The 16,265-nt window shown below is 39.7% G+C and overlaps 1 protein-coding gene and 1 long non-coding RNA gene across 3 annotated transcripts in view; one reads left to right on the top strand and one right to left on the bottom strand.

The window, feature by feature from the left end:
* Positions 1-10,388, bottom strand: part of myripb (myosin VIIA and Rab interacting protein b) — a 128,264-nt gene extending 117,876 nt beyond the window's left edge. For both annotated transcript variants that reach the window (XM_082546504.1, XM_082546505.1), the window contains exons 1-2: positions 10,181-10,388; positions 2,674-2,880 (exon numbers count right to left, since the gene is read on the bottom strand). In XM_082546504.1, the coding sequence (XP_082402630.1) occupies positions 2,674-2,783 (110 nt within the window). In that variant the 5' untranslated portion in view covers positions 2,784-2,880; positions 10,181-10,388. The remainder of the gene's footprint in view (positions 1-2,673; positions 2,881-10,180) is intronic.
* LOC309714250 lies at positions 10,359-15,971 on the top strand. Its single transcript, XR_014278860.1, has 3 exons — positions 10,359-10,423; positions 10,630-10,759; positions 15,730-15,971. It is a non-coding gene; the product is annotated as an uncharacterized lncRNA (long non-coding RNA).
* The last annotated feature ends 294 nt before the right edge of the window (positions 15,972-16,265 follow it).

Genomic DNA, 16,265 nt, shown 5'->3' with positions numbered 1-16,265 from the left:
GGGTAGGGGGGTACCTCTGTATTTAATTACATGGATGACCATTTTGACAGCTGAAAACATGCAAATTTTTCTTTTTTGCAGATCTGTGTCACTGGATTAAATGTCGACTTTACTAAAACACTCCTTTAGATTTAAGAACTACAGCTCTCAATTTTTATACACAAACTACTGGCAGGTGAAGTGAATCACATTCATCATCGCATTAGAAACCAATGATTTGCTGTGTCACACATCACCAACTTAAGCAAAAAAAGAACACTCCCCGACGGCAGCAGTCTCTCCACAACTCAAAAAAATGACAAATCAAAACAACCTTAATGTACAAATAGCACTACAGGCTACAATTCATTTGAATTGGGCTGAAATACCCCTTAAATCTAGGTTTATCATGGGGGACAAATTTAGATCAACTGTGACTTTGCGTCCTCTGGGGAAAAAAAATTGTTTTGTTTTTTTTTTATATCTGCTTTGCTTTTTTTAAAGAATTGTTGCCTAATAAATATTCCCCTGTCATTACATCATCAATATTCTGCTCATCTCCTTGCTGTAAACAGCAGTAATAACAGCCTGAGAGTCATAATTTATTTCAGCTCATTCATGACAGACTGATGGGGGAATATTTTACAGCCTAGTAATTTGGGAATGCAGCATCATTGCTCTAAAACTAATTCTGGGAAACTAAGTAGAGTTTCGAGCAGCGCAAACCGACGGCTGCATTCTGGTTTGTGAAGCAACTTTGTTTTGCTCCTCTGAGTACAGCTAAGATGTTTAGCGCTCCGAGTAAAGGAGCCTAATCACTTGTGGCATTCACTCAAGAACAATAAACCACTGAGGCTCACTGTTCAAGTCTGAAGAAAGACATCAAATTTCCACAACAAAATAGCTGAGGCAGTCAAAGGAGAATATTTGCGTTTCAAAAATTATAGGGTTCACCTAAATTCCAGCTGAAAAACAGCTAAAAACAACTTTCTGGATTTTGTGGTGGCATTAGATACACTGGCAAACCTCCTCCTGTAGTCACGATGAAACAACAACACTGAACCGAGCATATGTTTGATGGCCGGCCTCCTATTAATGTCTGTCACAGCCAAACTGAATCCGCTCTTACTCCTCCCTGAGGGAGTGAAGGAAAGGAGCTGAAGGGATGGAAGCAGTCTAGCATTTGTTAATTAAGAAGATGTGACATGAGAGAAAGACCAGAGGGCCAAAATAATGACCCTATCAGACCTGACAGCCTGTAAGCAGAAAACACGAAAGGAGGAGCAGGACTGAAAACTCAGTTACAAAAACTACTTTGCTACTTTACTTCATTTATAAACTCACAGAAACTGCTGTTGCTGTTACAACATTGGCAAAAAAAGCCACACTGTATGATATGGATCTAATGGTGGAGGATAAGCATGATGGAAAACACCTGATAGAAACAAGGCTTCAGATGCCACAACTAAGCTAGATTTAATGTGGTAAAACATGACATTCGTCATTGTTTTACTGGGAAAAAACCAAGTGTAGTTGCAGTTTTGCTCCATGCTTTGCACGGCCTAAAGTCACATGTGACAGGTGTACTAGGAAGCAAGATGATTGGCATTTGAGAACTATGTTGAATTTACAGTTGGAATTTTCTGTGTCATGAAAACAGTACTTTTTAAAATCACTGTTGTAACTTATACTGAACACATAACCTGGTCCATCATCTGATGAAATCTCTGATTGGGTTGGGTGACGCTCACAGGGATCGTTTTGTGTGGAAGAAGAGCTATTTTACTGCTGCTTTATTTGACTGCTTTACTTTACAAAAGCCATGCCGAGGAGGCTTTCCATTGTAGCATAGCACCCAGTTCAATTCACAGTCACTACAGTGGCCCGTTCAGTAATTGGTACATGCATTCATTTTTGAAACATTAGGTCTTTACCCAGAAAAGGACAGCAGGTCATTCATTTCAATGCAAAAATCTTAATTTCACCCAGATCAGCAGTTTTTAATCACTGGTCTCATTATTTAGGCTGTACATCGTCACAGTCCGCAACATGTAGGCATAACTTTCTATGTACCTCATTTTAGCTTGCAGAGTATTGTAAACTTTATGTGGTAAAAGGTTTTCTGTCTAAATCAGATAAGCATCTCGATTTGATAAAGTGTCTAAAGTCGCACATTAATCCAAGGCCTAAAGAGCCTCTTTCCTTTCCTTTCTGGTGAAATGGATAACATATATATAAACCCTTCCTAGAGTAAATGAGCTGTACAGACGCTGACAAACTGTAGACGTGAAGAATGTGTACAAAGACACCCTTTTAAGGAGTAGACATTAGAACTATGTAATACATATTCAACATATGTGGGCGTCTTTGTTGTCGAGTCTCCTGAATGTCCTTGAGAGTCAGGCGTATGTACCTGCTGTGCCTAGTCACTGTTGCCAAGCTGTTATTGCACCATTCAGAGATTTAGTTTTGCAGACAGTAAATGTAATTTTTATATACTTTGTAAAAATTTTATTGCACAAGAAATATACTAGTAAAGAAGCAGGTTGCAGAAAGGAGATTTGGTAAGAGCCAGCTGTAGACGCGAATGACATTGCCTTGCATCAGTTCCTGTCACATCACCCTGTACTTGTCAAATGTGCTAAAAATACTCAAAATAAAAAATAGGCACTGAATATAAAATTCCAATCTCACCTCAGCCTGTCCTCCTCCTTTTTTCGCAGTTTCATGTCCCGCTGGACCACCTTCAAGACGTGCTCAGCCTCGCCGTCCGTCAGGCCTGACAGGTCCAGCTTTCGGCCCATTGTTCCTGCCCTCGCCACACCGAGCTGCTGCTGCTGCTAGTCAAAGAGGTGGAGAGGCACAGGAACCGCTGCTCTGGGGGCCGAGGCTGGGACAACCCTGGAACAAGACAAACGGATAGAAAAATAAAAATGGATTGTGCGTTTTTTAATTAAATTCACTTTTATATGCTGTGTGAGTATGTCCGAGTGGATTTTAGTAATTTAACACCGAATGATGCTCATCTCACAGTGAAAATGACTGTGTAACTTTCCTTGTATGACTTGTGGATAACTTTTGAGTCACAGGTTGCTTTGCCTGCAGGATGAACCTCGGCTGAAAAGTGAATATCGAGTGCCTTGAAAGCATCCTCTTCACACATTCTGGGACCATTCAGAATACTGTTACATAAACTAGCACTGGAAGCAAAAAATATATATTTTTGAACTTATGGGAACATTTAATGTCAAGCAAATGTATTCAAAATCTTCTAAAAACATTTGTATAGTTCCTGGATATTTCTAGACTATGAAACAATGTGATGTGCTATACTGCCATCCAAGAATCCTGTCTAATACAGTAGCTGTGGAATTGATTATACCCTTTTGGTTAAACATAAATAGAAATATAGAAGTCTATGTTGGCTAAGACTATTGATAAGCCAAGCATCTTCCTTGGAAGCTGCAAAACTGCAGTTCCTCTTCTCTCCACTTGAGGCTTTCACAGATTCCCATGTTAAACTGCCCATTTTCAGAGCTGAAGTAACCATGCTTAAAAGAAATCTGCTCACTCTAGCTAATTTTTCCTTTCATACCATAATATTTTATATTATGATAATATATAATATTTTATATTTACAAATAAAATGTAGAATTCACACATTTAAACAGCATTAAGGATTAAAGTTATCATTTTTAGAAGCGGGTGCCCCTTTGACTGACAGGCGGATGCCAGAACAGGCGGCTGTAGTCGACAGCCATCTGTTAAGTTTCGCCTCGGTTGATTGTAGTCACTGAACTGGCCCTCTTGACCATCTGAAGTATTTTTTTATGTCATTATCTGAAAAATAAAATGTCTTGCAACGATTTTATTTCTACGAATGGTGCATGAACTAGCATATTAGTACATATGGTGAAGTAAAAATAGAACCTCGGAGACATAGAGGGGTTGCCTTTAAAAAAACAACAACAAAAAAACAAGACCAAAACAGTAATGACAGCACAGAAAGAGAAGCGAAGACAGATGAGGAGATGGACAGGAGGAGAACATTAACAACAGAGCCTAAACAAGATGGGTGAGCACTGCCAGTGAAGAGAGCTATGACTCAGAAGACCAGACAATTATGTCCATTCTATTATTGGACCAATAGCTTTATTGACAGCGCATCTCCCTTTCAGTCCTGCTTCTTACTCATTCCTCCAGTCACTTCAGGACCTGGCTCACCCCAACACACTGTTAAACTTTCTGAAAATAAAACTGAGCCAGTCATACTTGGTTTATGTAATAGTCTCAGTTTAAGTTTGTTAATAGGTTTGTAATGTTTAATTGTAATCTACCTGATCCCAAAAGACAAATGTGAACATACACAATTGACAAATTGAAGTTTCACATTATCAGCACGGTGGCCCAAAAAATAAATAAACCCCAGTAAAATCTCTGTCTCAAAATTCTATTATCACACAGAGTAAGCACACTGTCACATTACCACTGCTTTTCATTCAGCCACTGTGAAGAAAGACCTCTGTAAAGGCTTTCCAGTCTATCAGAATCACACTTCTTTTTCCACTCAAGATATTAAAATAGTCACACTTAGAGTTACACATGCCAGCAGGTGCCTAAAAGTATGAATGGTACTCATCATATGGCTGGCATTCACTTTTGTTTTTCTGGGAGGTGAAACAAAACAAAAAAAATCTCTAGAAAGGATGTTTTGGGTTGTTGTTTTTTTTACCTGCATTGTCTTCTTTCTCTGATTTTAAAACTTTAACCACAGACTGTATATGAAAGATGGAAAAGTAAAACCCAGTCTGAACCACCTTAAACCTGCAATCTTTCTAATCACCAGCAGGGGGTGACTGCTTGGCTGCTAAAAAGAAAAAAAACAGACTGCACTGAAGTCTATCAGAAAAATGACACTGCTTTTCTATTGACTTAATTCCCGCTTCTGCATTTTTCTCCACATGAATTTGTGGTCTCAATAACTTTGAAATAGTCTTCAGTACAAGATAATGATTGTTACAGAAGAGAAAAATCACCACTGAGTGATGTCACAATAAAATGATATATACACACACACACAGTTCTTACCCTGCTTGACTTTACTACTTGATCGGAGCAGTAACAAATACTGAAACACTGTTTCAACAAAAAACATAGCATATTTCCCAATAATGAGGTTACTGCTGTGCCAAGTGTCTTACTAACTTTGCATTTCTTCACATCTAGTTGATAAATTCGGGAAAAACACACTTTCTCACCTGAAAACTAATCATGCTGATCTCAATTCTGCATTAAACCATGTTTACTGCTTAAATTAGCAGCTGGAATATCAATCTATAATCTATGGAACAAATTACAGCAGCAGTGGCTTATTAGGACAAGTTATTTTTCTTGCATCCATGTTACTTTTGATGTATAGAGAAGATGAATACACTATGATTATATGGCCATTAGTGTATAGCCACAAAGGAAGGCAATTATTAGGCCTTCTTTTTATAGTGAGTGGTGTCAAGGACAGGGATGAAGCAGCATTTATGCATGAGAGTGTCTGCATTTGAAGCTTAGTGACGCATATACTTGATGGCTGCAAACACACATTCAGTTCATTATTACTTTCACTGATAATTTCCAACAACATGCAATTCATGCATGCACACAAACACGTGCATATTATGTCTCAAATTTAAGCTTCCCACACGGAGTAGAGTCACTAATCTGCAGCATCACTAACAAACCAAAGTCAATACCACAGGTGTGGTGCACACAGATGAAAAGACAAAACGAAAAACCTGCATTCACCAACACAAAACTGTCTTAGTGGTTCAAAGGTCCACAATCCGTTCAGTGTTCTCAGTGAAGATGGGATACTGAACTGAATAAACATGATCTGCATGTTTTTACTTCTTAAGATAGGATACCTTTATTAGTTACACCAGCAAATACCATATTGTATCAAATAATACTAAAAACTTGCAAAAAAATTGCAATTACTAGGATAAAAGTAAGGCAATTTTCTTTTATTCCTTTCCTCCAGTTTAATTTGTTTTTGCAACCAAAGCCGCCAAGCCCTGCTGACTTCACATGAAACACAGGTTTAAGGTAGCTCAACACAGGCTTCAGCCAATCCTTTAAGCTATAGTCACACGGGCCTACTGGCAGTCCCGAGCGACTGGTGGTTATTCCATGCTAACTGCCAGTTGCTTGGAAAAAATGTATATTCCCCAGCTGATTAGTGAGTAGTTGCATGTGGTTGGTTGATGTTGATGGCGGAAATTAGTCAGAAATAGGTGACTAACGCTGCAGCACTGAAAACATCCTTGCTTTACACATTACACAGAGAAATAATATTTTGTTACACTGCTATGCCGATGAGGCACAGCTCTACCTCCCAGTTAAATTCACTAACCTCTTCTCAACCTCACAGTCTGTCTGCCTGATAGTATGACACTGATGTGTGGATTTATCAAATTAAAGTCAGATAAAACAGAAACTCTTATCATGAATTCAGACAAGCTGCATCCAAACATTAAGTTTCCCCTTGGTCCCTTATCCGTCCAGGTAAAATCCGCTGTTAGAAACCTGGGTGTGTTATTTGATTGAGAAACATATACATTTTATCTGTAAAATACATAATTTGAGCCAAAATAATACAATTACCTAATACACAACAGACAGTCAGGTGACTAGAAAAAATACATCGTTTAGTAAAGGTAATTTATGAATGATAGCATCTTTCTGTGTTTGAAACCATTAGAGACATTGTAAAACTTTATTATAAAAATATTGAATATTGATGTTATACCATAACTGCATCCACTCTGAGGCTTCTCTTTCTGTTCAAAGTCACAAAAATACAGGATTTGTTACTAGTGTCACATTTTGACTGACACAACAATGGGGTGCACCAGTGTAATATTGTCAGATTACTAGAGCAAACATGTTCAGGCTGACACTCTGAGAGCACAGAGAATCACTTCAGACAGAAAATAGGTCACACTGATGCATCTCTCAGGAGAACAGAATACAACCCCTCCATTTTCCTGCATTTTCGCCAAGACACACCATCTGCATCAATCATTTCTTTAAGAAAACTGCAGACATGCAGATGCTAGATCATCCTAAATAAACAGGAGCATGCAGAAAAACGACTCATCCTGCACCGTGCTGCAAAGCACTTGGCTCTGCTGCTGCTGTCTGTCACCTCGGAGAGTCAGCAGAGGAGGGGCGAGCTGAGGACAAGGCCCTGCTGGAGCGCTAAAAGGGCAGGTGCAGCCAAGCGCTAAATGAACTGCTTGTTTTAGACACTCTCCATTGCATCAGCTTTTTGTGACAGCTTGAGGTAAGTGCATTGAGGATGACTTCATTGAAATTACTTTTTGGACAGAAGATAAATACAGCGGACTGACTTTGCAGATCAGTCAGTTTGTGTGTGTGATGCAGCTTTGAATGGGAATATGAGCTGGAAATTGTCTTACACTGTGCTTGAAACTTTAGAGTGACAGCTCACTGTTTTCTCAGTGTATAACTTTGGTCATTTGTCTTCTTACAGCCACGTGCGAGCAGAAACAGACGTGTTCAAGGTGTTTTTGCTACCTGGGATATGACCACTATCCGTCAAGATGACATCAAGAGTTGCCAAGAGAGAGAAAAGAGAAGCAATAAAAACTGTGGCACCAGATTTAGTTTAGGACAGATACAGTGAATCCTGCATGTCAAAACAACATTTTAAACAGCTCTACATGACCAGATCTGTCATTAGAGATGAATTTGTGAGAATATCGATTCAACCTAAAATCTACAATGGAAAGAGAAGCGTATAAGGCAACGGCAGAATTGGTATTAGAAACGCTTGGAGAAACAAAATGCATATAACTCAGTACATATGAGCCATTATGGTGCTAAATTCAAACAATTAAGTTGTTACTTGTGTTGCATGAGTTCTTCAACTATCTGAATGATGGGGGAAAAGAAAGAAATCATCAAATGTGCACTTTTCCTGAGCCCTTGTGCTACAATCAGCTGATTTCAGTTAATTTGCAGGGAAGATAAAAATAGTAGGGCAGTCTACAACTTTTGAGGAGTGGAAAGATAAAAACTGCTTCCATTTTTACTGCACTAAAAGGGAACATTGACTCTTTGCAATCATCTGCAAGGGAACTTTAACACAAAGCTACTAGTGAAGAACTTGCAATGCAATGCCAAACCCAGAGAGGCAACCATGATAAACAGTCAGGCTTGTAGTACTGTAGCCTCAGTTTCTACAATAGCATCACCAACGCTGTAGTCAGAACCCGTACATTTAAAAGAGTGTACGTGTCCTCATTTGGATAGGGATTTGTGTCTGTGTGTGGGCATATAGCCTCAGCCTTTTATTGTTAACTGGTAATTGTGAGACAATGTTGCAGAGTAACACAAAAGTAATGGGACAGGAACTGCTTTCTTCGTGAAGTAAATCATTAACGTAATGTTGTAAAAACTAACAAAGTTGCATTACACAACTGGGTATAGTATCAATCTTCAATGCCAATAAAATGCCATCACTTTTTATATTAAAACATGACTCTTCACAAACAACACAAACCTCCTTTGGGGAGAGATTATCTGTGATATAATGATAGGATGGCATAAATGCAATAATTTGACACAAAAGACATGCAATATAAACCACAGACAAGAGGGTAATTAAGATTAAGGACGTTAGCTGGTTCAGCAACGACTCGCCCCACATTAACACTAAATGCCACTTTGGGAGCAGCGAATGCAGCAACACTGACAAAAAGCAATATTAACTACATCATATTTGACCATTCTATCATTTTTCTACTATTTCCATTGTTGCCATTTATAAACTCTATCTATGTCAAAGAAGATAAACTAGGAAAATTAAAGCTGTGTAAATTCAATTAACCTGCTTCAGGCCCCCGGTCCTGGTACAACACATGCTGGCTCACTGTCACGGGAATATTTGAATTTTATTTTACTGGTAACTTCTGTGATTTTACTGCTGCTTAAAAAAACATCTTGTTTCTACTTTCTATGAACATAATCAACCAAAATAAAAGGAAAGAGAAGGCTTAAAAAGCATGGCCTGTTTTCCCACGGCTCAGCTGGTCCAAAGCAGCCATCCATGGTCAATATGGCACCAAATGTTAACTCTGCCAAAGAATATTCTAACATCAAGACCGTGGGAGCATTAAAATCCCCACTGAGCTCACGATCACTCGTCCCTGTTTGACATCTACCTGCTGTGTCACATCTATCACTAACAGGCCAATTACCACTTTATGCAGAGCAAGACAAGAGGCTGCGGAGACCAGACCGTGAAGACACACAACACAAGGCATTAACCGTGAAGTGTTAAAATAAAAACAGGTGCTGATTAAATCTGCCTGGGTAATTGTGGATGTGACTAAGTGTTGAGCACTACTGTAACATGAGCACTAAGTGTGATTTTTTTGCTGGGTGATCTTCATTTTTCTTTGAATGAACGCCTCAGAATAGCACACTCATTCATTAAATATTTGGGGGAGTGTCGCCCAAGTGACCCAGGTGTCCCCAAGTGTTACTTTCAACAGGTGACGATCGGCACCACAACAACAACAAAGCAACACAAACAGCTGCACTGAGAAACAGCTCCCTGTACCTGCACACCAAACTCAGAGTAGCAGCCAAGTAAGGATTTTTCCAGCTTACATTCCTGGGGATTAAAGTTTTTTTCCTTCTTGCAGTGGCTCAGACTCAAAAATGTGACTTTAGTTGTTTTTTGATGGCTTACTCTGATTAATCCGAAGAGTCTTAGTTTCTCAATTTAAAGAGATGAGTCACGCCGTGCGTTGCCTGGACGTGCTTTTAGTTTCCAGCACTTGTGATGATGCAAATTCACCTGCACCTCGCAGGCTAAAAATACCGCATTTTTTCCCCTCATTTAAAACCAGCACCTATACTCATCTCACTCGGGCTGCCACGTTAGCTGCGATCGCATGATGACATCTGTGCAACAAAGATCTCCTGTAGCTCTTGCACGAGCAGCTGGGCTGGCAGCATTTTCATACTGAGGTATGCAAGAATCGCCGAGCCGTTAAATCGTGCATCTCAAAATCAGCCACCTGACCGAGGCTCCTGCCTCTTACGCCTGTTCATTATAACGGGCTAACGTTCACCTCTTCGCCTATTCGGTGAGCCGGTGTGGAGAATCACTTACACAGGATCAGTGGGAGCCGAATGACCGCCAGTCACAGTCTCTTTCACGTTATTCCAGATAATGAGAGAAAGACGCGGAGGGGATGCGCCTCTGCAAGTGTAAACTTCCGCGACACCTGTCCGTCTCCCAGATACTTTTCCTCTCCTGCCCCTCGGTTAGTCAGCTTATTGTGTTTCCACCCCCCATCACCACCACCACCCCCAAAGCAGCGGACGTAGGAACCGCTGAATGGGCGATCACGAGGTTTGTATTACACGGAGGAAGAAGGAGGAGGGAGGAGAGGACGCACTGCGAGGGAGGTCAGGGATTGGCACCCAAACCTTGATTCTTCCCTGGTGGCGCACAGCGTGAACTCATATTTAGGGATGAAATTTTCGAGGTTGGAGAGAAACTAGTTGGGGCTGTTTCCGCGCTTTGCTGACGCAATATCACATTTCATTTTTCTGCAGGCACCTGGGCATCCCGAGCTCCAGTGTTGGCACTGATGCTCATGCATGGGGAGAGTTGGGGGAGGAGGCGCTGTGTTGGCTGACTGCTTCATTCACAAAGCCATTCACTGTGCAATTAACCAAAGAGAGGGTGAGGCAGCTCGTCCCAAGTCTCTGTCAGATGGATCAAATCGTTAGATGACTTCACTCTTGCAATGGTCTGGCTTAATTAACTTTCACATAAGTTACGTAATGCACTAATTAATTACTTTTAAAACCCATTTCAAGAAAAGATTTGAATATAAATTGTTTTTCATAAACAGATGGACTTTAGAAAATCATTCCAATTCCTGCATATCCATTATTAGTCCTGCCTTGTGCTCTGCCAAAGCACCACAGCACTAAAACCTGGCTGCTTGTTCTCTGTATTAGTGCTCTGTCTTAGGAAATGCTGACACTAGTGCCTCACAAAAACAATTTCTGGGCTGTTGCCCTACATGCTTTTTTGCAAAATAAAGAGCTCACCTAACTTTGCAATTACGGGCTACTTCGCCTGTATTATAAATCAAGCCGTGCTGATGCTTACTTTATTCTAAGTGTAATTAAAGATGCTGGATTTGCAGCAGATGTTGCCAGGGCAATTTTTCAAAGTCATATTTTATCGCACATACTAAACCCTGTTTTCACTTATTAGATAAATTATGTACTGGAAAAATGGAGGCCCCACCGTTGATCTGCAGGCATAGAGTACTGTTCAAAAGTTTTGAGCCACCCTTCTTCATATTTTGCAGGAAAAGGGGAAATAGAGGTAGTCATTTATTAAAACATGTGCAATTATTGATGGAAATACACAATATAAGTTGTTGTTTGTTTGTTTTTTAGGAATTGTGCAATTCTGACAAGCTAAGTTTTTGTCAAGGTTTTTGGGCATGGCCTTGTTGGCACGAAAAATTATCCCTGTCAGATTGTGTTAACATCGGAATTTGATGTAACCAAAGAATTGGGAGAAAATTATGTGTTTTTAGTAGCAACCGGCTACTAGTTACATGTAGAGACAACACTGGTTCAGTCCTTGTGTTAGGTGCATTGTTGATGCTTGAATGATTCATAGGTCAGTGTTAAGTGGCTTAACAAGCAAAAACAAAAACTGGTGAGAATGGTGAGGTACAAGAGCTCGACTGAGCATGAGTGAAAAAGCAGCCAATGTCCAAAAAAGGACTGGAAAGACCTTGAGAAATCCTGGAGAACTATTCCTCAAGACTTGCTGCAGTGGCAAGTCTCTCTTTAATTATACTTATTCAGACTTTAAAATGGGTTGTGAATGTCAAAGTGTTATGTTTTTTGCATATTCAAATGCAACTAAAGACGTAAACTGGACCCAAAGACGCAAACTGGAAATGTGTGTAATTAATTATTCTAATTAGAACCTCAATGATTTTTAAAAGATAATTTCCAGGCTAAAAATAAGCCAGACGTCCCAGCTCTAAGGCTGCGATAGTATGGCGATGCATTAGTCCACATGGCATCTGCAAAAGCTTAATTAACGCTAAACACTATATACAGATGTTGTACAGATAATGTCTTTTGCAGAGAAAGTCTTTTGGCACGTTGAGACCAGAACTGTTGAGGAGCTGAGACCCAATTTAAAGCAAGAATGTGAAAACTTATTATTTTTATAACAGCAGCTACTGTTCTCCTCACCTCAGCTCACAAATGCTCACAGATGATGCTTAAAAAAGAGTAAAATAGAGACATGCCGCAGCTTTTTTGAAATGGGTTGTTGGCATTAAATTACTTCTGACCATAAACTGGAAATATCATTAATGTCAGTTATTCTTTTGTTACCTTCAAACTTATTACTTACCTTCTGTTTTGAAATAGATAATACCGCAGATAAAATTATAGTAAACAATACATCATTAAACCATATAAAGTGCATCACTGCAAGACCCCGGCGTATAAATAAATGGACTTAGCAATTATTTCTAGATGGTCACGGTTGGGGATTATTCATTTTGCTTCTTTAACTAGAGTGAATATGACTGCATGCCTGATATTCAGCGGTTCACTTTAAACCAAGCGTGCTTGTTATGGTTCAGTGCTTATTGCTTGGAGATTGCTTTAAATAACTTGTCTGGCTTGTTAAACTGTGGTTTTACTTGCTTTGTCTGCAAGCTTTAATTAGACCATGGGAAGCAAACATGTCTAACAAATATATTGAAACGTTCTACCTGTGGACTATTATAACAAAGGCGAGGTAGGGGGTGCTAAATTGACCGTGTGTAGAAGTTCAGCAGGATGGCCAATTCTCTGCATAACATAAACTGCAATTATCTTGTAATGGGGATGCAAGAGTCAGTTAGTATGCATATCACAGGGATTAAACTAAACTGAAAGCAGTCAAGGAGGATGAAGCATCAAGACTCCCAGTACTATTCCAGTCTGGTATTGTGGGTCACTTAGTATGGAGCTCCAGTGTGAAGCTGAGGGTCATTCTAAGGTTTCACGTGCAAAATCCTCTGGTCGTAAGCGCATGTAAAAAGCTTATTAAAAGCTTTACACTTAATTCTAACGTGCATGCTTCATGTTTTGCTGCTGAATCACTCTCTATATGACCCCGCATTTACCTCAAATCTGAGGTGAGCAAAGTCGGTGAGCCTGGGGTGTTTTAGGTTGTTAAAATGTCCTATTGAGAGCTGCCATAAGCTCATCATGTTCACAAGTGGGAACTGTGGGAATGTTCGTGCAGTCATCTTCTACAGGAGTTGTGTGAACGTGCAGTCAAACAGGTAAAGCCTGCTGAGGAGTTATGGCTGAAGTGGAGCAACGGGGACGGCAAAGCACACCCCCCTTCTATCCATGTCACATGCTGAAGTTACAGCGTTCATGTGTGCACAAACGCAGCTGTGTGGGGGTATTATTTGCTGTGACAGTCATTGTCTTTATGTGTTTGGAAGCAGATTATAGCTCCACATTCTCAGCGATGGCATTTCAGGTTATTGTCCTCTGAGGGCTTCGCTGCACTGTATATGATCTCGTCCGTTGGCAAATGTCACCCTTCAAAACCATATACCGGTAAATGGTCTGTGAATCACAATCCCATTTTTAGCAGGCAGAATGAGTTGATCCATGACTGTTTTGTCAGGGAAACTCGTAACTGTTTTGGGGGTGGAAAACACAACAATTTGTACTATAAGTGGAAGTTTACAGGCACAAAACACTTACCATTGTGAATCCTACCCACTAGGGAAAAAATGACAGGGTGTTAACCAACGTCAGCCACCAGGGGGCCTTCAAAATGTAACCTCACTCAAGTTATTACGATAATAATATAATAGCATAGTTTATGAAGACACAAACCACTATGTTTTTTTAAACAGGTCATTTTAAAAAAAACATGTTTTTCACATACAAAAGCTTCACAGTTTCAGAGGTGGTGATGTTTTCGAAACAACAACCCCATGAGTGATTTAGTGGCACTACACAAATCCCTAAGATTAGCATCTTCTGTGATTCTCATCCAAACATTATTATTTTTACTGCTTATCCATTTAGATAAGTGTAAGTAATAACAGCAGTAAAAAGAATATGATTTATAAATTCATGTCTTTATTTGATTTATCTGTCTGCTGTTGGGCTTTTATACCCAGTGATGCACAAACAAGAGTTACATCATTCAACTGCAGAAAACCACAATACAATATAAATACAAAACTACAATAAACACACAGGCATTAGCTCAATAAAGATATGCACACAATTACCTCCAAAATGATGAATAACTGAAATATTTAATAAAATTTATCAAAATGACTCCAGCTTTACTTTACATTTAAACCAACCTTTGACCTCTATTTAAAAAGATTTAATAGACGTAAAAGAAGGAATCAATTTCATTTCTGTTGGAAGTTTATTTCATAGATGAAAAGCCTTTATGGAGAATGTCCGAATTTAGATCTGCAATGTAGTATTTTACAGTCTGCACAATTTCACATGTACTCGGTAAAAAACGCCGTGACTGTGCATCCAGGAAGGCAGCAGGTGCGTGAGATGTACTTACATAAGAGGAAACTGCTTTTAGACCTGCGACAATCACCAGTCAGGATATCCTCAGTGATCCATATATTGACCCAAGCCTGTCTCTGTGTCCTCCGGGTAACAGAGGAAATATCCTGCTCCTGTTGACTTTACTCTATGAATTAGTTTTACCTGGGGAAGCTTTTCCATTTGGGACCACTCGTACAGTAAATTACTCTCGATGCTTGCCACCAAACATGGTGGTTTCTTCTTCCACGAGACATTTCAGAGGTCATTTAGAAGCTGAACAGAAAGGCAGCCTCATAATTACTTTGATGGGAGATTGCTTAAATAATCCACTTTCCTCCAATGTAACTGTTCTGGAAGATCAGAATATCAGTAAGTGTGCTTTAATCTGGCTGCTCACTCAAGAGCAGGACCTTTGCAAAGCAATGTTGAATGAATGTGCACTTTATGTTTGCATAAAAATAGAGAGCATGACTTTGCAGGAGAATATCTCTTGAGTAGGAGATCAGCAAGATGTTGCAAACCAGCAAGTAAGATGCTTCTCGATCTCAGGAATATAATTATTCAAAGCATTTAGGAGCTGTAATTGCCTCATGTATCTACATAACTGTTAAAGGCCTAAAATGCTACAAACCTCAGAGTATTGGATCAAAGCTCCTGTTTAATCCCCATTATATTTGTGTGTTAAACCCTCTGCAGTCTAGCTCCTAAAAGGAACAAAATATTTGCCTCCTCTCGATGCTTTCGCTCACTTTACTTCCTTTCCAACATATAGTGTCTTGCGTTAGTCAGTGACGAGGTGGAGGTGAAGCCTCTGCCTACTCAGCATGACTAATTGCCCATAAGTGGCCATTTCAGTGCTGGAAACAAAGCATCGCAAACAGCAAACAAACACTGTGAGTCACTCTGTGCATTGTGGTTATGCACTGTGTGGATTAAATGGAAGAAAATGTATTTAATCTTGTAAAGTACAGACAAAATGTGAGCTTTTTTAACGTTTGATATCTTTACAGCTGATAAACAGATAAATGGATTTGGCATTTTTGTGGTTGATGAATACTTTTTCTTTTTTGTTAGAATTCCCCGGAGTGACGGAAGGGAGTCATTTCCCCTGTTACAGCTAATAAAGCACTAATTGCCCTCTGGGTTGGGACGTGAGTTATGAGCAGGAGCTGAGGTAAATCACTTTTATAATGGAAAACAACAGCCTTCCCTTCTGGTTACACTATGTACAACTCAACCAGTTAGCAAGTTAGCAGTAAAATACCTTCAGAAGAGATACTCAATGAGGCTGATTTTGAAGACAGGTTAGCAGAAATGCAACGGAACTGAGCTCAGAAGGTTGTGGAAAGTAAAATTTTTTTGGAGGTTTTATGATTCACATGGCAAAATGATTTAGATTCAAACTCATACTTTAAGACGCCCCCTTTAGCCTCCACTAACCCCAGACTAATTCTTTTTCCTTCTACTGTTTAGAAACGACAACATATTGACAGTCTGGTCAGTCTGCTCACAGACTCTATTAGTCACACAGCACAGAAGCCTGCTAACTCCCCTCCTTTCCTGTGTTTATTTCACAAATGTGCATGAGTGAGAGTAAATTTGCCAGCCAC

This window comes from Aulonocara stuartgranti (genome assembly GCF_965226115.1).
Source record: "Aulonocara stuartgranti genome assembly, chromosome: 9".
Classification (NCBI taxonomy): Eukaryota; Metazoa; Chordata; class Actinopteri; order Cichliformes; family Cichlidae; genus Aulonocara; species Aulonocara stuartgranti.
Note: the sequence above shows the minus strand (reverse complement) of the source record. Positions and strands in the feature narration are given on the sequence as shown.